Here is a 24,440-nt window from a genome sequence, read left to right on the forward strand (position 1 = left end):
GAAAAGAATTGTCAAGGAAAATGTTAGCTACAATTTCACTTGAAGTTTTGTGCTTCTATTAGGATAGTCACAGTTTTTTCAATGAATATAGTAGTATTGGGGAGGTATTTTCAGATAATTTTTTTTAATTTAGAAATTCAGGAATTCTAAAACTCAAACTAAATCATACCTGATTTAGCTATCTTAAGTGCTTCCAGAGCATTTGCAGAGACAGCTGCCTGGTACAGTGAGGTATGTATACTTATGAGTGGTTGAAATGTGTATCCTTGCAACTTGTGCAATTTTAACTCAGAAGGCTTTTGGTTGCTTATCAGTAAAGCTTTACTTACCACCTGAGCAGCTTGTATCTTCACCTAACATCCTGAATATTTTGCAAGTAGTTATCCAGTAGCCTTTTCCATGCCACCCTATGGCCAGAATGCATTTGAGTCTGCTGCTTCATGGCTGGATTGTCAGTTATCCAAGTTCATCTAATGCTAACCATACACAAATAAAAATAGTGCAGTCAGCCACTAGTGAGAGTTTCAAGCGCTGTTGGTGCAGCCCCTTACAAACTTAATTTCATCCCTTTAAAAGCACAGGAGGTTCATTGGCCAGATTCTCAGAATCTATGTTTAATCAGCGGAAAGAGGTACCTGAGCAGCTAGACTGTAAGGTAACTGATAATGCTATTTGAACTTTGTGGGTTTACTCCCATGCTGTAGATTACCTAACTACAATACTCAGCCAACTTTGACCAAAACAACTATCATGTTGCAGTGTGTCCACTGGGGCAGCAGCCACTGATGCATTCAGGCCCCTTGCACTTCATCTCTGCTGGGTGTGCTGAATTCCTTATGCAGCGGGTAGTTTTATCGAAGCTTTCCTTGTGAGGAGACTTTGCGAAAAGTCAGCGTTGGTGGAAGATAGTTGCTTTTGCTTCCTGAAGAGGCAAACTGAGTTTTTAAACTACCAGAATGGCTGGTGTCACTGCAACTCTATTTAGGCTGCTGCCAGATAAGAACATAAATCTGTTTGAAGGAGCAACTGAATTTTGGGAAGGCTTTGTGGCTGCATATTTAGTAGCCTTAAAAGGTGTTTTGCAAAAGTGCGTTTGTTTTTTCTTTTCTAATTATGCTTTTCAACACCCTGTGAACAGGGGAATGCCACGAAGGTCTTACAGAGGGGAAGGTTACATTCCAAAATCAATGTGATTTGTCTAGTTCCCGTGCCATGAGTTGCTAGAACAACATAAAAATTGGACAACTAGCAACTTGCTTCTTACTTGATCCTATTAATACATTCCTTATTATTATTTTTTATTAATAGAGGGATCTTCCATTGTTCTTTAACTGCTGCATATTCACATCTTAAAAATTACATTGTGTTTACTTAGGAAAGGTACTTGTTTAGTAACTTTGAGCCATTGTCTCAGGGCAGAGGCATAGGTATCTGTGTAAGTAAAAGCGTAAAACATGAGCTATTACAATTTAACTGCATATAACCTCGTTAAGTTTCTGTTTATGAATTTCCATTTAAAAGTTGGGCATGATAAGAGTCCAAGCAAGGGATTTAGTTACCAAAGTAAACCTTTAAACTCTACAGTGCATGCTTCTTGCAGTACAGATCTGTATATGCAAGCTACCCTTTAGGGTAGGGTGAGTAGGTAAGAGTGGCCATGGTTGTCACAGCTAGCAATTAAAATACGAACTTTCTGATCCAGTTATGTACAGTGAGATCTTAAAAATCTCTGCTAATCTTGTGACATAGTTCTTAACTTCTTGGGTTTTTTTTTTGGTTTGTTTCGGGGATTTTGGATTTCCTAATGAAACAGATGCACAGATAAAGTGCTTGTGTTTTTGTAGTGAGAGCTTTGCTGAAGCTTTAAGTCATGAGACTGTGTTAATACTTTCCCTGAAGTATGAACATAATCACCTAAAGTAATGCAAGTTATAATAAAGGCATAACTATCACTCCTTCTCTCCCCCAGCTTTCTATAATTTGTAGTCATAGTCATTACATGTAAGTGTTGGTTGATTCCTAGTAGGTTGTTATAAAATGGTAATTCTGCCTTTGCTTTTGTGAAAGAAGTCTAACCGTAGGAGCCTTTCATGCTCATACATACACCTGAGCATTGCAAACACAGAACAGTAATCATGAAGCTGGCAAATACCTTTGGATATTAACACTACCTTGCGCTACTGCACAGATAGTAACACTTAATGCTGATGCTAGTATTTATAAAGCAGAGCCCTATTACTAAGAATATTATCCTTAAATAAAACCTTTCCCATGGGGGCAAGATTGAACAGCATTCAATCTGAATTCATCTCAATGAACTGAGCTTGCTGAAGAGCCACAGTAGACTTGTAAAGATATTTGACAATAACCTGAGACTGAGGATAGTGACTAAAGTCATTCAAGGCCTTTGACCATCTTATAGTTTAAAGAAAAAACAACAACAACAACAACCAGACAATAGCTAGAATGGCTGTCATGGGAACAGGTCTCAGTGGAGAATTGCTTAACAGGTGCTAGGTTCCCAACAGCCATTGGCGGCAGCAGCTGACCTAACCTCACGGTTATTCTATTACATGCATTCTTTAGATATTCACAGCTCTTCATTAACAGCCACGAATCATGTGGTTCTAGCTCAAATGGAAAAAAAGGGGAAAAAATTATCCACACATGACTTTTTTAAAAAAACTACAGTTGCATCCCTTTTGAATAGCACTTGTTCAGTGGTAGGCCACATCACTTCTTCAGTACACAGCCTTTTGAATCCCCAATTTTGACTTATGTATTTCCAGTATAGCCTAGTTACCTGTATAGGTTTGTGGAAGAGTTAATATGCTAAAATGCTGAATATTAATATCCCCAAGTCTTACCCTTTCCCTTAAGTGATTGGGATAAACCATAAACCAACAGAAAAATGACCAACAAAAAATAGGCTTTTCTGCAATGCTGATGTTGCCTTACAGTTGCTGCACCTAAGGGGAAAGGCCAGGAGGCAGCTGTACAACTCATCCTTCAGCCAGGTGGGTGACTGGAGGACAACTGCCCAGAGCAGAGGCCAAGACAGAAGTGCTTTGTGATGCTGCCTGTCAGTGGTGTCAGTGTTGTACAGAGAAATAACTTCTTAACTAGAAGTGTTAGAGCTGTGTTTTAAGTGGATGAGGAAAGGCCCCTTTGCTACGTGTTGCAGCCAAATTAATCTAAGTATGAACATGCAGTGTTTTGTTAACATCACGCTCTACTAGATTGATGTTCTAACACAGTGGAGGTTTTCCTTTCCTTGTACTTTCCTTGTAATTTAAGTAAAATTTAAAAAGTAGGTGGTACTATGTAGAAAGCCTCTGACTGTAATATAGAAGGGGAAATGAATACTGAAGAGGAATGAACAACATTGTAACACTTTTTTTCCCCCTGAAAAAAACTTACTTAAAAGAGCCATTCATGGCAAAGCTTAGTTTATTTAATGAAAGAAACCATAACTTTATACATCTAACACTAAATAAAAACAGCATAATGTACAGACCAAATTATATACAAGAGTTCATCACTATACTTTATAAATGGACAGGTCTCATGAACTTCATTAAAAAAATCAAATAATATCAACTGCATATTTGCAGTCTGACATCAGAGAGGTTGCAGAAGCATAGTAAGCATCTTAAATTATTAGCTTAAGATATCTAAGGAAAAATATAAGGCAACCTCAGAAATACAGGAACAGCAAAGCTAACAACGATACTCCCTACTAGCCTCATGCCCTTCTGAAAGGGGAGGCACAGTATTCAGTGTTCAGCTTTGATATTCCTGGTTGAGTTCTGTTTATGAACCAAACTGTTTTCTCATTTCATTTTTTTTAAATAGCAGGCTATCAGGTCAGTTGAAGTATTTCTACAGTGGGGAACAAGGCTCTGAAGTTCATTTTCACTTCTGTTTCATACCATGTATTGGGCAAATAAATAAATGCACCAGAGATTAAACTGAGGTGCTAATATTATTCTTTGTAAGGTAACACACTAAATATACAAATAATGTTCTAGCACTATTTACAGCTGTTTTCCCTTGCAATTTCATCACTCAATACATAATTATTTGTAAGATACAAACACTGGAATAAGTTTTAAAGATTACCTAGCAGTCTATTAAATCTTTTTCCATCATACTGGCAGTAAGAACAGTTAATTTACCTGTGTTTATTTTATTATTATTATTATTATTTTAAGCAGGATGGCTATCTTAACATTCTTGACCATACAAGAATTCAGAAGTGATAGCTAGCAGTTTGTGTTTTTTTCTTCTTCAAGTATTCATTTTAGCTTTACTCAGTTGGGTAACTAGAAAAGAACACAACTGTAAAGGGCTGCAGGATGTATACATAATGACATGACTTCTGTGCAGGACAACATTCACTTTCAAAATAGTCATCCACAGATTAATATTAATCTGAGGCAGGAACTCAAGCTACCTTAAAATTTCAACAACTGCTTATCTACATCTTTGCAAAATATAAAAAGAACAGTTCCATTCTGTAGCTTAGTAGCCAGATATTCAAATAGTTAAATATGATGGAAGGCAGATTCAAAAGAGGTGGTTACTTCATCATGGATTTTGCTTAAATTTTGCTTAGTGAATCAGTTTAATGGGTTACAGCATGATATGCATATGATTTTAGTGGCCCTGCAGCATCACAGGCTTCTGGCTCCTTGGATACCCTGCTGCTGTCAAAGTTGGAAAGCATTTGATAATGCTATAGAGACAGAGAATAATTTAAAAGAATACAGTTCTGGTTGTTAATGTGTCTAGCACATTCCATGATCTCCTGAGAGACACTTATTTAAAAAAAAATAAATAAAAAAGCAACAACAATTAAAGAACCCACATCTTGACACATGCACTTTACGTATTAAATCAGCTTGGTCAAGTATGGCTGTGATTCATGCTTACTAGCAGGAAAATCTAGTAAGGATTTTTTCCATTGATGTGATACAACACTGAGTAATTAGCTTGCCTTAGAAGTATTTGCTAGAGCATCTGTCATAAGGTCTTCTGGAGACTTGTAATTTTGAGGCAAATTCTTACTGATGCTAAGACTTTCATAGTTCTTTCCTCTGACATGGCTGTGTCCCATCTGGGAATTACCAGAGCTCCTCCCTTCAATGATACAATACAAGATCAGTTCCTAACTACTGGGACTTCAGCATACTTATATGCCCCTTCTCACAAAAACATGCCATTATACTCCTTCTATTAGAAGTTTCTGCATCACATTTCATGCCAGAATATAAGCATCCAGCATTAGGTTGCCTGCTTTGGATATGTATAACACAGACAGTAGGTCCCTTTACACATGGCTGTGCACCGAGGATGAAGTGTAAGCTCCTCTCACAAATAAAAAGCAGTTTACTTACAGAAGTTGCCTCCCCTCACTAGGATATCCTCTAGAGAACTTCAGTTCCTGATCTCAGGGTACCACATCCTCAAACTACAGTAGAACCCTTCCCTCATTGCTTTGCTGAACCACGGACTCACCCCCAGTGATCTGGAATTTAAACAAGTTCTTCAGAACTAGGATTCACTAATTGCAGATGGTGTACCCGCCCAAAGACAAAAGCCTCAGATTTTGTCACATAAAGCACACACTGCGTGAAACACTCCACCATTCCCTTGTTTTAGGGAAAAAAGGGATGAAACCTCATGTTGGTCATTCACTCACAAACTTGATGAAATGCATATAAAAATTAGTAAAAAATGCTACCAATTGTACATATCTATGTTTTAGTGCAGCCACTTTATAGATTTTTTAATTTACAGCATGATACTACTCCATGACACAGAAAACATTATTATTCCATCATTTTTCTTTTAAATAGTTATGACCAGTGCAGATATCTTAGCCATCAAAGCCTTGGACTACACTGAAGCATCTTAACTTTTGCCCTGTAATGCATCGTGCAATATTTCATAACCAAGAAATTCAGTACTGGAGATTAACGGTGCAAGTAGGTATCTGTAAGCCTCAGATATCCAGTTAATATTTAGCTATCACACATTGTAAGACCTCAGTCTCATTGGTCTTATGTGCTGTATTCACTCTGTCTCTGCAACGTGGGCTACTTCTACCTCTACAGTTTCCAGGGCCTGTGTAACTTCTGCCATTTTCTGTCCTTGCTGTTGTGCCAGTACATAATTTACCACCTGCATGATGCTTTGGTCAGAAAGAGTGGAGACTGATGTACATTCTTCAGTAGCTGCAACGGCTTCAATCGCTTCAAGTGTGTCTCCTGTCACTACCACAGTCTCAATCTCCTCACCACCAACGCTAATTTCAGTTTCTTGTTCCTGCATGTCTGCTGCTAAAATGCTGATGGCATGCTCCACCTGTGTCCCCTGGTTATGAAACTGAAGAGTATCTTTTTCCAACATAATTTTGCAGGGTACGTAGTCTCTATGAAACTTGGTCATATGCTTTCGCAGTGTCCGGGCATCTATGTAAGCCTCGTTGCAGACTGGGCAGACATATGGCCGTTCTCCAGTATGCGTCCTTACGTGACGCTTCAGGGAACGCGCATCAGCCCAGGCTACTCCACAAGTTAGACATTCAAATGGCTTCACACCTGTTTTCAAATGGAAAGTAAAGAAAAAAAATGACCATCAGCATTTATAGGTACACATGAATGATGGTGAGAAACAACAGGGAGGACAGTATTATAAAAGCACAAAGAAATGATACAAGTACTACTAATTTTTCCAAGCAAGAAAAGGATCTTTCTTACCATTTCTGTACTACAGTATAACATAAGGATAACACATTAAATGGTGAGATTATCCTTTGCACAAGTGCTCTTGCAAACAAATGTCTTCTCAAACATTTTTTAACATTCCTTTTCATGCAGTTTGATGCACTATCTTAAGTGCATACAGCTTAATGTAAAACTAAAGCATCACAGGCAAAAACCATTTACTTCTGAAACCGTGTTTGACTTATTAGAACATGTCGCTTACATTACTAGTCACACCTCCTTTCTGTAAATCTTTCTATACACCTCTCAACAAATCAGCACTTATTCTAGTTAGTTTATGAGTTCATCTACAGCTTTTTTGTTTTCCTCCTCCACACCACAGATGTTCAAATTCCGCACATGGTGTTTGTATAATCGTATTCTCCCTTACAATGTGCAAATTCTGTGGCCTGTATTATCTAATGGAGCATGTGGGTGGTGACGAGCACTATTTTAACACGGGCTTTTTCTCCACAGCAGTCACTGTAAGTTTAGGCTAGGTATCCAGTATACAGGACTCGTTGTATTTAGAAACAATCTCTATTCCAGTAGTTAGAGCGCGCTGTAACAGCTTTTTAAAAAGGAGATAAGCTTCAAAAAACTGTGTTTTGCTTTTTTTTCCCCCTGAAGATGCATGTCTGTATTATAGACTTCAAACACAGGTGGAGTAACCAAATACTGAAGATCACATTTCACAGCTAAAGTAAAAATCCATAAACTTTTTAATTTATAAAGTGTTTTCATAGTTTCCCCAAACATTGTAAAGCTTACAACTAGTTATAAATCAAGAAGTTAACCCATTTCCAGTGGTCCTTTTTCTAAATTCAAGCCAATCACTCTATTTGAGGAATATTTTACTAGCCATGTGCAACTTTCAAAGTACTACATGCAATTCTTTCTTTGCCAGATACATATTTTTTTCTAATGCTTCTAAAATAACTCTTCCATTAAAGTTTGAGAAAGACAAATGATACTGTGACTGTGTGACTACAGTTTTATAAAGATTACAACAGCACTTCTGGGAATCACCACAAGACAGTTAATCAATCAGGATAAGCATAAAACTAACTGGACAATCTGTAAGAACTTCTGTGTGGTTCTGCATCACAGGACACACAAAGATTCAGAGATAACCCATGATAACCCTTTTCTCCACAATGCTTTTAGGGGTATGTGAATGCCATGACTTCCTGCTTTCTACATACCTTCATGATTGTTCATGTGTCTCCTATATTCCCGGAGCTGCGTGAATTTTCTTCCACAATGCTCACAAACTCGTTCCAGATTTTGTTTTGCTCTTCCTTTTTTACCATGTGTGGCTTTCTTTACATGCCTTCTGTACAAGGCTTTCTCGTAAAATTCTTTACCACATATATTACACCTAGAACACACAAAATGAGAGATCGTTGAAACCATTATTATACGCTTATCTTAAACTTTTTAAAATAAAAATGTACTTGAATTAAATGTAGGTAAAGTTTAATGGGTATATTGCTTCATGACAGCTATTTCCATAATTAGAAATGCCATTGGACTGTAAAAGCCACATTTTCTCTTATTAATAGCCACAAAACTTCCACTTACCATTCTAGAGAAGCAAGATTGCATACAAAGCAGAACTTTACTAATTATACTTATCCTCTTATGACTTCATATGCATTAGTCCCAGGACTGTGCCAGCAGATTACCAGATTGACCACACTATTTGAAGTCACCCATCCGCATTCTCAAGAACTCAATGCCCCAGTCAAGGTCAATCAATCAGTACCTGAACCACGGATTAGGCAGTTCCTTAGTGACTAATCCAGGGCTGTGGCTTTATAATTTCTTACATTTCAGTTATTTCCTCTTACCTATAAGGGTCTGTGACAGAGTGAGACTTTACATGAGAGTACCAGTCTTTCTTCCAACTATAACATTTTCCACAGAACTGGCACTGAAATGGCTTCACACCTAAGTGTTTATTCATATGCTGCCGAAGATCTCGAGCTTCATAGAAACTCTTTTCACACCTGTAACAGCAAAGGTTGTAGCATTCTATATCAGCAAGATCTTGGTAATCCTCATTTCCAAGGCACAGAAATCCCCTCATGTAATGGCAACTGAACACTTGGAGAAGACCTATAGTGTCATCAATACTGATACAAAGCACAAACTCTTTCCAAACCAGGGGAAATTAAAAGGAAGAGCAGCTTATCTGAAAATCTGGAATATCACTTGAGGACATGGTTCTCAAACATTTTTCTTTTGTCTGTTATGGATGACTATATTCCTTCTGTTTTCATAATTTATTATCAAAGGCAGACTTGCTGGAAGACCTCAGAAAGGTTTATTATATCATAGGAATTATTATGAGGGTTCTAACAGTTGTTTTCTCCCTTATCCGAAGAGGATTAAATATTAAAACAAAGGTAAGATCTGGGTGTGTTTTTTTTTTTTTTTCTTCTGTAATGCTCAATATGCTGTATGACTTGAGAAAGGACAGAGTGCAGAGAAAGGTCAACAAGAAAAGTTATTCATGGACTTCTAAGTCCACTGTAGAGGATTTACATTTTGTAGCTCAACCACCTCTGGAATGAGGGAATCTCTGAATTCTAATGTAAAGTGGAATCTGAAAAGAAGAAAGCTTCCATACAAGAATGAAACTTGTAATATTACACTTCGCAAAGACTGGGTACCCTGGAAAGGTAAGAAAAAAAACCTTCTATGCTTTAGAGAAATTAAGTAGGTTATAGTCCCTGAGTCGCCTGAACAATCTTCTCCTAGGCAAGGAAAAACAAAAACAAAACCACCAACAGCTCCACTTCAAACAGGATTCTCAGGGATCCTGGGTTTCCAGATCCCTATGGGTCTTCAAAGAAGTTGGTACTTGGTGTTCTCATGGACTACAGATTTAGAAAATCCATTAGAGAAGTATTAATTTCAGAAGTAAAAAATGAACCATGACCACCATCCTCTGACACACACTACTGTGATTTAATCTAATATCTACTACTACTTTTAGCAAAGTAACTTGTGTGAAGTGAAGCTTTATTTAACTGGGCCAGAAGCTCAAACTCAAGCCTGGCTGGAAGATTTACATACCAAGCCAATGTACTAGAAAAACCAAGCCTATTTGTAGCTTAGTGAAGCTCTCAAAACCACTTGTGACAACATGAATTATATTCCTAGAATAGATCTAAACTCTAGAAGAAACAAGGGTGTGTTGGTTTTGAAGGAGTTGAGGAATCAAAATACATTTTCATTTGAGGTGATGTTGCATCCATGACTACTGCCTTGAATATCTATTTTTAATATAACTCTCTTTCAAAGCTAAAATTGTCTTCCCTGTTATGTTTCATTAACCAATTCCCTCCCTGATGTGAATCCCATTAGCTTTGTTCTTTGAATTTTTGAGATCTACATTTTTAGTACTACAAACCACTAAACAAAAACACTGCAGACAAAATTCAGTTTTCAGCAGTTAGGAAATATTATTTGTACAGCTGTACTACCAGAGATATATTACAAATATTTTAGATAAAGTTTTCATTAACACCACAAGCTACATACAGGCAATCATAAATAGTACAGCCCCATTTAATACCTGACTGAGTTTTCCAGAGACCTAATTGACAATTTGGAAACTAAGCACCATTTGTGCTTCTACAGGTTAATTGAAAGGTTTTCCTATAGTCTGCTTGGTCATATGAAAAGCATAATGATTTGTAAACACCCTATGACACACACTCTTTACAATTAGAGTTTCTGTTAAAAGTCAGTAAAATAAAAACTTTTAAGTAGTCATCTAAGTTTTATAATCAAGTTAAAAATAGCCGGTGAGTCTTAATCTGTATCTATAATCTAGATACTCCTGCACAGGTGTTTGCTAAATATCGTGTATATTGCAGTGCACACAAGTACATTACATCACAGACTTTAATAGGACATTTTCTTATGCTAAATGGGTATTTTCACATGCAACCAAAATTAACTATCAGAGTAAAGGAAGACAACAGCAGGCTGAAGACCCTTTGTCTCTGACAAGCTTACTGCTCTTCTATCTGTCCTACAGGGGAGCTTTAAAACCACATAGCTACTTATTACAAGTGCAAACACACTCATTAAAACGTAACTGTATGAAAGTAGGTAACGGTTAAAAATCCCAAGGTGCTGCTCTCCAACTCATGTATTAACAGAAGTCTTGTTATTTTTTGTAACACTAATGTTTTACAAATCTCACTGCAAGCCAATAGACTTTTGTTCTATAACCAGGATCTGCTTTTCATGTTTAAGAAAAAAAACTGGACAAAAAACTCCCCAACAACAAACCAGCAGAACAAAACACCATAACTAACAACTTACTGAGTACACTGATATCCACGAACTTCAGGCTTTGGCTGGTGTTTCTTTATGTGTTTACTTAGTCCCGAAGCCCTGTGGAAAGATTTTCCACAGATGGAGCAAAGGTACTTGGATTCTCCTGACAAAAAAACAAAAGCAAACAAGTTAGAAAGCCAGGCCGCCATCTCTCTGGGATGCTTTGTGAGTGTTTTCTCTTCTTATGTAGTTTATCTGAAGTAAGCAGAGCATTGCTACAAAAACGAATTGGTTTAATTACACACAGATGGAATTTTCAAGTGTGTTTTGTATATTTTTGTATGTGTCAATGTAGTCTTAGATGGAAGGGAGAGTAACAACTGAATGACTTCACTGCGTGTTTGTAAACACAGGGTACAACAGTACAGCTACTAATTAGCCATGAAATGTGAACAGTTTTAAAAAACTGCCCTCTTGTGTGAAAAACAATTGCCTGTTTTCATATAATACACAACTTCTTCAGCAATGCAGCATTGCTTCTGGGTGACTCGCACCTTGAATTTGTGGAACACCACCTTAAAAGAAAAGCTTTCAGCTCCAATTCATCATTTTATGAGTCTTGAGTACTAATATAAATTCCTCCACTTTTGGTACAGGCTCGCTCTTCTGATTCCTCCCAGTTCAGGAAACACAGGCAACTTCTACATATTACAACATAGTTTAAAACTGCTTGTCTTAGACAAAAGAAACATCTTTTACATGCCAAGATCTTTCAAGATGCCAGTTTTTATAAAATTTCAGTATAAAACTTGTGAAATTAGAATACAAGTCCTATATTTCTTAGTTAGAAGTGCAGCTTTTAAAGTGCTGTCCTACTGTAAAAGTTTTGAAGAAAACTATTTTATTCCTTTGAAATGAGAGCTCTCACAAAAAATAACTACTTCATAGATCATACAAACAATATCCCATGAGAAAGTACACAATCTTAAAGAGCATATACCATATTAAAATAGGAACAAATCCTGAAGCATTGCTCATGTTTAAAAATATCTTTCACTCAAGTCATTTAAAATAGCTGTGCAACAAATATTACATTCTTGCTTTATAAGTGTTTTATTAGTACAAGCAGAAGTCTTGAAAAAACACCCGGAGTTTCTCAAAGTTCCAGCTTAGCAAGTTCTCCTCTGAAAGGATAGACTGAAAGGATAGGTGCTCAAAAATGTTCCAGACTCTTGCTTATCTTTGTTTAATTCACATGATATAGGCATAAATAAGTAAATAAAAATGTAGGAACAGACTAACCACAACTCCCTGTTCTGGTATAGAATATTTCCATAATAATCTTAAGCTATGATAAAACAAGCCCAAAGGAGAAATATAAATGACTAATTACATCTAAGTCAACTGCCTGACCAGGATGAAAAACTAGTTTCTTTTTAAATGGTTCCTTTGACATTAAAGAACCATGCTGAAGTTCACCAGCGCACAAAAGCCATCCAAAGCAATTCTCACTACTTACCAGTATGAATGCTCATATGTTCCTGAAGACTTCTTTTAGTGACAAAGGACTTCTCACACAAGTCACACTGGAACTGTTTCTGTACTTCATGCAGAGCTAAGTGCATTTTTAATCCATGCTTATATGTAAAGGTCTTTCCACAAACCTGAAAAAAAATCCAGATCCAATAAAAGAGGACAAATAAAACCACATAATATTTAAACAGATCAGCTTTGAAAACCTGTTACTGTGTTTAAAGCTAACAACTCCTGTATTTCTTAGCAACAAGGATGACCAAGCCTATGATTTGTCACCAGTAGCAAAAACGGTCTGTTTAAAAAGAACACTCGAGCAAAGACATCTTCTAGACATAGGAGTATTAACTTCCATGATTCAGCTTCTAGTTGAATTCTAATTCACAGTCTCAGACTAAAAGAAATTTCATCAGGAATGTTACAGTATTTTTCCCCATTGTGAAATGGCCTAAATTAACCTAACTTTTAGGATAGAGGGTCAATAATAAAATATCAAATACGTTACTAAATTGATTACAAATTAAAAGAACTTTACCTTGCATGCATGTGGTTTTACACCTGTATGTTTGAGCATATGTATCCTGAGAGAATAGAGCTTAGGTAGAGTTCTGCCACATATATCACATACAAATTCCCGTTTAGTTCTCCCTTTCACTGAAGACATGCCTGTCTCTTCTATGCTAGAAGCTGCAGTGTTCACTTCAGTCTTCCGTGTGTGTCGGACAAGATGAGCCCGTAGGGAGGCACCATACTGGAATTCTTTTTTACACAACTAGGAAAGGAAACATTACAACTTTAATCTGCATGCAATATTTCAAAGCTATTTCAAAAAAGGTAAATCAAAGATTTTAAATATAGTAATCTGATTACATAGGTCTGTAATTTGACTCCAACAGACATTTTTTCTCAGGTTAATCAACAGAATTAAATGTTGGCTTTTTCAGGCTACTGACAGAACCGTTGACCACTTCCCAGTAAGGAGCAACTTCCAGGATAATCTAAATGCAATTGTAAATTTACTGGTAAGGTTAAAAGTAAAGCCCACCCAGCAGCATCAAGATTCTGTCTGTCTCTGAAATCCATAAGGAAAATAAACACTAATACTAAAAGACAAGAAAAATAATTACTAACGTCATTATTGAATGAACTTTAATAACAAGGTTTACAGACAAAAAAAACTTACTGGGCATTTATAATCTTTAGATCTTTCATGTTTTAGTGTGTGCATTATAAGCGCATAGCGCCGCTGGAACACCATTCCACACTCTGTGCATTTGTGCTGAGCTTCTACTTCATTATTTTCTGTTGTCTCTCTTTTGGGCTGTTTCATTTTTTTCCCTCTCTGTACCAGCTTCATGGCAACCTAAATTGGAAAAACACAACCAATGAATGAACTTGACTACATTGTATTTCATACTTCTGAAAGTTAGTGATAAAAGCTTATGTTTCTTCAAGTTACAGTAACATCACCCCATATTGCTTAGTTTATATAGCCACTGGAAAGTTAAGCCTTTTTAGATCACTGAAAATCCAGAGATGATATGGTAGGAAAAATGGTTTTCTTCTAAAACCACAAGCTGACTATAATTATAGACAGGCAACTTACCACTTCAGAGCCAACTAGCTGAGTTACTGGCTAAACGCAAGCTAAGTGATAGTCAGAGAGAAACCACAAATACTTCCAGTCATAACTTCTATAAAATATTTCCAACCACGTCCTCAACTTCAACTTTCCTCTTCAAGACTTTTCAGAAGTTATCAAATTAGAGAGAAAAAAAAAAAAAGTGGGCTTAATAAATTCTTACCAGCCACCAAGAACAGAGTTACTAATAACATGTAAAAAAATTGTCAGTATTTAAGCAAAGCTCCTTCCAGTTAAGGGCATTCCAGCTTTAATGTTTGTGTGAGGCAGTATTGGCAGTGCTACCTTGAGCTGGTAATCTCATTTTCCTTTGCAGAAACTTGCTGTCAAGTTCTTTAAAATCCATAGTTTAAGTGATCAGGCTGAAACTCCTTGTATCAGGTATCTGAGAATATGGCAATGGGGAAAAAAAAGTACATTGCATCCATAATTATTCTCCCCATTCCCTCAACAAGTGAAATATCTAGAAATTTTTGAAAACACGCTAGCCTTTCCTTGTCTCACACAAATAAATTCAATACAGGGACCACATTTTCAGACTCTTATGTCTTGCTGTTGCTCTGAGAAGTTATGCAAACTTGGCCAAATTAGGAAGCCACAAAAATCATTTTGTCCAGTAGATGATTAATAAGAGCTTGGAAAATAACCCATTCATACAAAGGATGCTTTATGCCCAACATCTCCATGCCAACTGCAATTATGCTAATTCAAGTCAGAGGCATTTCCTTGCAATTTCTCTTTGTTATTCTTCCAGTACCAAAACTAGGAAGTCAAGGAGTGTCTATTTTCTAATGCTTATACAGCATCCAGCGTCATGGTGGGAGTTGAGGGAAGCATAAGACAAAAAGGTGAAAAATTATGAAAATCAGTTACGAAAGCAGAAGCCTATTCCTAATTCCAATTCTAAGCAATTATCTAAAACATTTCTTTCCATATGTGGATGCTGTCTGGAGACCTTCTCTATCAAGGGATTTAAAAACTGTGAAGTAAGTTAACAGGAGCTGCTCCTGAAGGAACTCCCCCTCCCAAAAACAGAGAAACAGAAGTCACAAATTGGGCATTGAAGTATTTGGACTGTGCTAGCTTTAATATCTGGTCTTTATCTTGACCAAAGGTAAAAGGAGACTAATGCTACAATTTCTATCTACAAGAGTAACAATTTATACCTCTCAGAGCAGATGGCTGGACCTACTACTTAAATGCTTCAGAGAATGACTCTGGAAAGCAACAGTTCTTTGTAACATTTACTGCCTCTGGAAGGAGTAATGCTTACTCTAAGGACATTGAATGAACTAGTGCTCTGCCTGGTGAATGCCACCTATCTACAGGCATGAGAAGGGGAAAGGCAAATAATGACTGCTGTTTCATAAAATTAAAAAAAGAAAAAAAGAAAAAAAGAAAAAATCAATTACTAAGCTTTTATTACATCTTAGTGCTTTTAATATCAGTAATCTTTGGACATTTTTTTTCATTTAACAAACTAATCCTAACCTAAGGGTAGCAGAACTGGATCGTTATGATTTATGACTATGCCTTAGGATCTACCCAGGCTGCCAGGCTCTATTTTCAAGTCTTAATAAACATAGAGCCTCACTTCTGTAATGGATCAAGGTATTTTTGTATTTGTCTGTCAGCGACATACAGACATCACAGCTAAGAAATTGCCAGATCATTAAGAATTTTAGGGAACAGACAACACCTCCTGTTCAGACATGAATATCTATGACAGAGACACTCAAGCTGGGCTAAAAATACCAAACGTTCTAGAGGTCTCCAGTCTGGAAATCATTTTGATTTTTTCCCCACAAGTGTCACATCTTCGATGTTACTTTGGTTTGCAGTAACGCTGATTTCTTAAAAAAGAAAAGAGAACATTTAAAGCATTTGCCAGACAATGCTTGGACATGGGAAACAGTCTTTTCAGACTGATCTGGAAACACAGGATGATTACTGCCAACAGGCTTAAACAGAGATAGAATACCTGTTGTATTGCAGATTTCGGATTTGTCTTTCTGTTTTGCATTTTTTTTTCAATTCCTTTATGCAATCTGATATATCCACCTTCACTAAGAGAACGCTGGCGAAGCTTGCTTTTATAAGTATCATCCTGGCTGGAAGCCATGCTCTCTGGCTGTGAAGCCAAAATGCTCTCTTCTTTACTTTGCCTGTCATGTTTTTGCTTGAGCGTTTCCGAAGAGTCTTCAGAAGCAGTCTCTACATTTGCTTTACAGCTTTCATTTAGATCCATTTCCATTTGGCCATCTGTGTCCATGGCTTCCACAACTGATGGCTCAGCCTGTCTGACAGACACAGTGCTGTTTGAAATGTTATCCACAAGCTCTATTTTGATAAAATTTTCAGTTGTTTCACACTGCTCCAAAGGCTTTGAAAGATCATCAGGAGTGGCCTCCGCAGACTCTGGGGGAAGGAGGTTAGGCTGGGGTGCTGCTGCCTCTGCAGGCCCAGCAGAGGACGGAGCTCCATTCACAACTGCTGTCATTTCATGGGCTGCCAGCTCCGCTGGCAGAGGCTGCTCAGCACCATGCAGGAGTGGCATCTCAACTCCAATCTGTTCTGCTAAACTTTGTGTTGACTCTACTGTTTGAGTATCTCCCTTTTGGTACACTGTAATTTGTTTCTCTTCCATCTGTTTGTGCACGTTTTCACAGATTTCAAGAACCTCTGACATGAAGAGGTGCCGGGCAAGCATGGCCACTTCTGCCATACTGCAGAAGTCAAAAGTTAATTCTGAAGTATAAGCAAATTCCAACAGTGGGAGGAAACTTGACTTGCAAAACCCTATCAGGAATAGAACAAGAGATTAGAGCGAACACTGATGATCCCCTCGTTACACCAAAATACCCCAGGAAGGATACAACAGTTCATCTTTGATACAGTTAAGTCTGAAATTTAGAGTGAAACACACAAATACCATGGAAGCCCCTCCGTTCAGACTCAATTCACTGTCATTTACACCAAAGCATCCTCCTTGTATATATTATATATTGTGGAAGTCAAACTCAAGACAACTTTTTTTACAAGTAAAATTGAGGTAGTTTCACAATAAAATTCTGAAAAAGAAAGACTGTTTCAAGATGCTAGGAGGGCCACAATGTTTTTGAAGCAGATTAATCCTAATTTAACGGAGGTCTTTCTGGGCTGCTACATTCAGAAAGTAGCCTGGAGTTAAGCAACAATTGATGCTGCAGAAAAATAAGAAAGTGGCTACTGAAAAAAATTATATAGAGAGATACAAATGCTTACAAAGAAGCATTTGTTATAATTTTCCACAGTTCAAAAAATCATAAATGAAATATTAAATTTGGGGGGCCTTCTGGACCATCATACTAGAAATCTATTCTTGCATGCCTATTGTTCATGCAAAGACACAGATAAGAAAGTAACGGGAAAGCAACAGAACATGTAAGTTCTGTACAATATTCTTCACCACTTTAAAGTTATTTTTGGAATGTTGATTTTAGGATCATCTCCCATCTTTAAGGTAACAGGAGGTTTGACAAATAAGCAGAAACATGTACACTGTTTTCCAGACATGAGACAATTTAGTATTTGCCCAGCAGAACAGTTCTTTAAGAAGCTAGTGAACATCCCCTCTTGATGTATTTAAGCATTTGGATTATGTTTCCTTTTTTAAGGTCTGTGAATGATACAAGGAGAAAACACACCTAAAGCAAGTTAAAAAAAAATAAATCCAAAGCTTCTCAGAAATTATGAGATGGAATTCCACGGTCAATTCAGTATGGGAGATCAGATTAAGCAAAACCAGAGTGATCATTTTAGCATTAAGAGCCATACAAAATACTTTTAGATTAAAAGAGAAAAAAACAAAGCAAGATAAAGTACTTGGTTGTCTTGAACACTCAAGAGAGACTGAATCAAATACTGTACACCTTACATCAGATATTATGATTTCTATCTTCGAAACCCACAACAATTCACCTGACAGATCCACTACAGCTTCATGACTAGTGACAGCTCCCTTTTCAATGAAGAGCTCTCGGAAGTACTCGCTGTTGGCTGCCAAGACAGATTTGTGAGCTTTGTACTCCTCTCCTTCAATCAGCAGAGTCACATCACAGAACTGATTGGAAAGCCTCTGCTGATTCAGTTGGTTTAAGACTGACAGACAATGTTTGGAAGATGACTGCTTCACAAGGCCCTTACTGTCAACCTGTCATAAACAACATTACGAGAACTTCATTACATTTAGACTCTGCCTTTGCAAGCATTCACACTGAAACACAGAAAAGGATTATTTGCTGCAACCATAAAACCAGTTCAAGCCTGTACCATCTTACTGTTTTTCTCTCTTTTTCCCCCCCCCCCCCCCCCCCCCCCAAACGTGCCAACTCTTACCCTCCCTCCAAAAAGTTAAAAGAGACAACTGGAAGAATGGGAAGACATATTCAAACAGTTCTTTGGACTGTATCTTTCAATGCTACAATGTGAAACAATTTCTAGATTCAAGTCTTTACATGTCTATGAGCCCCAGGTTACCAGCATCAGGAATTATATATATATAAATACAGCATAATTTATTAAGGAACAGATACAGATTCCATGAGAATCTTGTAAGTGACACTTTTCTTATACTTCTGCAATTCATTTTCCCTTGGATCCTATAGGTATATATAGAAATTGGGGCAATTTTATTTTTCAGAGATCATATATTATCATTGATTTCATGTCACGTGTACCAGTCACCTGTTTTCACACACCAAATATATTTGTAAAAATATATCATATTATGCAGGATTATCACAGCAAAGGAAAATAAATATTCTTTTAAGAATGCATGAACATTTAAATACATTCAGATGCAAAAAGCAGCACTTACAAATACAAGCTCATGCTTTGCTATTGGCTTCTTCTTCATAGGCTTTGGGGATGCAGCTGCGATTGATGCCGCATTACTCGATTCATCATCTGTTTCATTACTATCTTCGTGAGATTTTGTATCCAGTCCGAGTTCCTCCAGCATTTCAGAAGGATCCGACAGAGATCTAGAGCGATCTAGCTTTTCCTGGCACTTGCTGCATTCTTTAATGTAATCTTTAACCTGCTTAAGAATACCTAAGGAAAATTAATGAAGCTTAATTAGGCTTCCAATCCTCATTCAATTTACCTTAAATTCATATGTAGGTGATTAGCCAAAAGATACTAAATGATTCAAGAAAAATGAAGTCAGCCACCTACACTTTATCGGTTCTGCTTCTCATACACTTTTGTATGTCCTTACTGTAATCCAGAGTTAATGTGCAATCAAATATTTAAGATCACTACATGAAGCAGAACCATCCCAGAAGGACTTTTTTAAGCTTAAAAAAAAAAAAAAAGCAATTTACACAGTCACTGTAAGAATCCCAAGACAATGAAAGCTGTAAATTGATCCTGCAATTAGCTCCACACAAGTGGATCTCAGTTTGCCCTCACTAAACAGGACAAGAATTGGAAGGCTTATGTAAAAGGCTTTCGCAAAACTGGGACCAACTGAATTATAGGCAATGACACTGATTCGTATTGTTAACACATTTAAATCAGCTGTTTAGGATTTCTGGAGTTTAAAGAAACCCCATTCCCCTCCAGTACCTGATGAAGTGTAACTAAATAGTTTTAGATACTCAACAGTTCCTAAGTTTAAGATCCTATGAGATACCAAGGCATTCTCAGCGTATAAAAGCTTTCAAGTGAAATTCATTTCCATCACTAGGACGATATAAAAGCCCATAGAACCTGTGCCTCTATGCTTCAAAATCTATCACACCTCGAAAGACTCATGCTGCTTGCAGCATTTTGTACTGTGCTACATCCCATCATTGCATATGCATCTGTGAAGGATCTGGAAAACACAGACTTGAGGCAATACGAGACATGCCAACCCAAGACAGATGTGCCTGTTTCACACATGGTTTACGCTTCATTGATTCCAGCTGAAACCAGCCCTAGTTCTCAGGCCAATACCCTTCTGCCACTGCCAATACCCTTCTCGACCCTGGGCCCCATTCCAGCTCCCTGGTTCCCAGCTATGGCCACAACAGATAGGCACCTCAAATCAACAAGATCTGGACTGTAAGGATGGGCTGCAGCTAGAGCCAGCAGCCTACAAATTAAGATGGAGGAAACTGAAGCTGAAATGACAGATTTCTTACTGGTGGTTGGAAAAAAAAAAAAAGGATAAGCAGAAATTGGGCCCCAGGCAACTGAAAAGCTGGAGATTTGTTTAATGGATAACTAAGAGTAAAAATAGAGCACCAAATCCAAAGGGAACACAGATATCAAGTTACTGGCTCAGCCAAAAGAAGGCCACAACTGGGAATTTTGGTTGTTAACACACTACTGGTTTCCAACTGCTATGACATCACTCTGGTCCCAGTTGAGGATTAGTTCTGTGTTTTCATCCTCTCACGGGAAGCAATAGAGAAATATAACGATGAGTATAAGAACTACAGTTAATAGGGGGTCTACTATTTTAAACGCGCACATGCTCCACAAGCTAGTTGAACAAGGATAGTATCAGGCTAAAAGTGGAACTAGATCGCATAGAAGGGATTAGTGTCCTACACCCAAGGGGAGGAATTGAGCAATCCCTCCCTTCAGCTGTACGCAACACCTGGATTGGGACAGTTGCTCTCTGTGTTTCCTTGCAGTTACACTCATAGAATCGTTAGGGTTAGAAAAGACCTCCAAGATCACCTGGATCCAAGACCTCCAAGATCATCACCCTACTACCAATGTCACCCACTAAACCATGTCCCTGAGAGCTAGGTCCAACATTTCCTTGAACACTTGCGGGGATGGTGACTCCACCACCTCCCTGGGCAACCCGTTCCAATGCCTGATTACTCTTTCTGAGAAAGTATGTCTTCTCATTTCCAACCTAAACAATACCACTACCCAAGATGAAGCCGTACGACAAGTAACAGCACAGCGTGGCCTGCATCTTAGGGACACAGCCATCGAGACTGTGAGCTTTGTGGTGATGTCTGCTCACCGAGCAGCGATCCCCTGACTGGGGCTCAGAAGGGCCCAGCCAAGCCCCTCTCACCCCAAACCCAACCTACAGAAGCTAGCACACCCCAGGCCGCCTCCACCGCACCACCCCGTCATCAGACGAGCCGGGGGAGGGGGGGCTCTCCCCGGTGCCCCCTCACCTCTCCACCAGTACTTCTGCGAGAGGCCCTGCCAGGTCTGCAGCCGGGTGCGGTGCGCGCCGTCGGGCGCCAGGTGCGCGGCGCGGATGAGGCGCGCGCGGCGCTCGGCCTGCAGCACCACCTCCAGCTCGGCGAAGCGCTGCTGGTCCCGCTGCCGCCGCTGGTAGTAGAGGGTGCCGCCGCGCACCACGTAGCAGGCGGCCGCCTTGCGGATCTTCCTCTTGGCGTTGCCCTCCGTGCCCGGCGCGTAGGGCTCCCGCTCGTTGGTGAGGTAGCGCAGGATGGCCAGGTAGCTCTCCTCGCTCGACATGGCGGAGCGCGGAGGAGCCGGCGGACGGGGGCATGCGGCGGGGCCCCGGGGGGGAACTGGAGTTGCGGGGCCCGCGGCGGCGGGAGGGAGGGAGAAGCGCGGGCAGCAGCGGCGGCGGAAAGACAAAATGGCTGCTGCACAAGGGGAAGTGAGGTCAGAAGCCCGCGCGTGGCCGGGGCTAGGGGGGAGGAGGGAGAGGCGGCGGGAGGGAAAAGGGCGGTGCCGCCATCTTGGAGGCGGGCGCGGGGACGGGCGGCCATCTTAGAGGCGGGCAAGGGCTGAGGGGCGCTCCCCTCTAAATTGACTCTGGAGGAGCATGGCCGGCCACCCGCCTTCCCGTCTGTCTCTTCCCCTGTCACAAACTTGCAGGACTCTATCGAGTGCTGTGAGCACCTACCGCCCACCCCCAAGTACGAGGGATGTCGCCTCGGGTCCTGCAGGAGGCTGAGAGACCGTGGTGCCTTGGTGCGAGTCCCCTCTCTGGGGACCTCGTTGTCCTCAGCCACCTCACCAGAGGATGCAGAGAAGATGGAGACAGACCCCTCTAAGTTGCGTAGCAATAGCCGTCAGATACAGGTTAGAGCACGGAAAGTTCCAGTTACACATCATTTTATTTTATAAAGAAAAATAAATAAATAAATAAAACATGGTGGAGAAGCTTTTCCTGAGGTTGTAGTTGTTTCAAGACTCAGCTACTCAGCTGTGTACAGCCCCGAGCACCAGATCTACTTAGACATGCCTTGAGCAAAGGGTTGGACTAGGTGGCCTCTAGAGGTCCTTTTCAAGTTCTTATTCCATAGGCCTATGAAAAATTTAAGCATTCAATTTTTAGTGATAAATATTTAATAGAGGATCAATTAGTTGCATTAGGTAACCACCAGGATTTCAGTTTATGCATTTATGTTAAATTCATTGCATTACATCTGTGTTCGAGCTGAATAACAGGCTGTTAGTGAGGAATGCAGGCTGTACTCAACTGCGTATCTCATAGGTGTTACCTGCAAGCATCAGGGCATTAACAAATAATAATTACTTGTATTTGACAATCAGTTCCTTTCTATCATTAATGGTATTTCAAACAGATTGTTTGTAAAAGCTTCTCTCTGCTTTTCAACTGAAGAACTTCATACTACACAATTGTTAAGACTAACTTTCACAGGCATGCTTGTAGTGCCCCACTTAGTAGCACTATAAAATCCTGTAAAATTGCATCACTCTTGTATATAGTCATCGCTAACATAGGCGACTTTCAGTGTATTCAGCCTTCATATATTACTAAAAATTCCTTTCTGTAAAGAGAAAGTAAAAACATTGAACAATTTTTCTTCCCTTTTTTCGAGCTCCTTCCAAGGATGTTAACCAGTTTAGAAAATATCTTCAATTTACTTCTAAATAACGAGCAGCTCCTGTGCTCTTGATAGTAAAAAGAATAATTGTTCAAAAGATACCGGTGATGCAATCAAGCTGGAACTAATTAAATGGGTTGCAAACTCGATCTGACTGGAACTTAGTTTATTAATGAAAACCGAGCATGATAGAACTCAAAATATAACCCATAATCTAAAACATGTTACCTTTGTTGTATTTTTTAAGCCCAAATGAACCACGGGAAGCAAAAGTATGATGAAGAGCTTCTTTCTTAGCTAGTATAGTTAATGTCAGTAAAGCCCTCAAAGGAGCTGTAAGCTAGCACACGTTGAAAGCCAAACAGTAGTCCACTTCTGTTTTCAAAAGCTGTAACAGCTGAACTTTCTGTGGTAAAGGCCTACTCCTTACAAGCCCTGAAGTGGGTATTTGCCAAGTGAAATATTGTTTTGGATTGAGTGCATGCAGGGCTTACACATGGCATCAATAAAATGAGATGCAAAAGAATAGAGAGGGTTCATTTGCTCCTGTACTTCCAGTAAGTCAAAGAACATTCCTTTGCTAAGGCTATTACTGCCCAGCAAAGCTAAGGGAAAGTTTGGGAACACTGCCTACCTGGCATAACGACTAGACTGGGGAGCTGTATCCTCTACGTAAAGCATTTAACAAATGGCCACTCCTTCTAGGAGTGGAAGAGAATGACTAAGGGGACCCGTATCTGCATTCCAGATGTTAATTATGAGACTAAATGAGCTTGAAGTAATGCATACTGTCAGCTCCATTTTAAACTCAACCTGCTATGAGTGTTTTAAGTACTACTAATTAAAACGTTTGCAGAATGGTGATACTAAGTCAAACAACGCATTTAGCTCAGTGAATGCTTAGGCAGAGCGTGAGGCAGGACCTTATAAAACCGCCCTGTTTCTGACAGAGGCTTCCAGCACCTCAGTGGTTTTAGTTCCTGACCCAGGAATTGCATCTCAACATTTGTGTTTAAGAGCAGTGTGGCCTGTGAAACATCTGTTCAATTTCTGAATTTTTCTCTTTTTATCCTCTACAACATCTTGCAATGATCTGCTTCACTATGCAAGAAGTGTATTGACCTTTTTATGTAACTTAAGAGACTGTACAGCTTCACAGCCCTTTAGTTTGCCTCAAACTTAGAACCTTATTTTTAAGACATTTGGCGTTGATACAGAGTAAGCTTGCACTCATGCTATTTTTGTCCTTGGGCAAGAACAGCTCCTCAAACATGAGCTCAATCTTCCCTGCCACCTGAATCACTGCATTCAAAGACTTATGAACTACCTTCTAGTACAACAGATCCTCTAAGGAACTGAATGTTTTAT

General features: G+C 39.0%; 1 protein-coding gene across 1 annotated transcript; it reads right to left on the bottom strand.

Annotated features, from left to right (window-relative positions):
- Positions 1–3,432: 3,432 nt before the first annotated feature.
- Positions 3,433–21,887, bottom strand: ZBTB11 (zinc finger and BTB domain containing 11). The gene is made up of 11 exons (XM_035315030.1): positions 21,417–21,887; positions 19,103–19,338; positions 18,205–18,436; positions 16,226–17,043; positions 13,786–13,965; positions 13,138–13,374; positions 12,589–12,733; positions 11,115–11,232; positions 8,624–8,782; positions 7,976–8,151; positions 3,433–6,605 (listed from the first exon to the last, which is right to left on the bottom strand). The coding sequence occupies exons 1-11, from the start codon at positions 21,724–21,726 to the stop codon at positions 6,079–6,081; spliced, it is 3,138 nt and encodes a 1,045-aa protein (XP_035170921.1). The 5' UTR covers positions 21,727–21,887; the 3' UTR covers positions 3,433–6,078.
- Between the last annotated feature and the right edge of the window lie 2,553 nt (positions 21,888–24,440).

This window comes from Oxyura jamaicensis, chromosome 1, assembly GCF_011077185.1.
Source record: "Oxyura jamaicensis isolate SHBP4307 breed ruddy duck chromosome 1, BPBGC_Ojam_1.0, whole genome shotgun sequence".
NCBI classification, from domain to species: domain Eukaryota; kingdom Metazoa; phylum Chordata; class Aves; order Anseriformes; family Anatidae; genus Oxyura; species Oxyura jamaicensis.

Bases quoted from the DNA above. Each gene is read 5' to 3' on its own strand.
- ZBTB11 (XM_035315030.1), bottom strand. From the start codon at position 21,726: ATGTCGAGCGAGGAGAGCTACCTGGCCATCCTGCGCTACCTCACCAAC. The intron at 19,339-21,416 runs GTGAGGGGGCAC...AATTTTCCTTAG, and splicing joins GCAGAAGTACTGGTGGAGAG to GTATTCTTAAGCAGGTTAAA. The intron at 6,606-7,975 runs GTATGTAGAAAG...ATTTGAAAACAG, and splicing joins ACACATGAACAATCATGAAG to GTGTGAAGCCATTTGAATGT.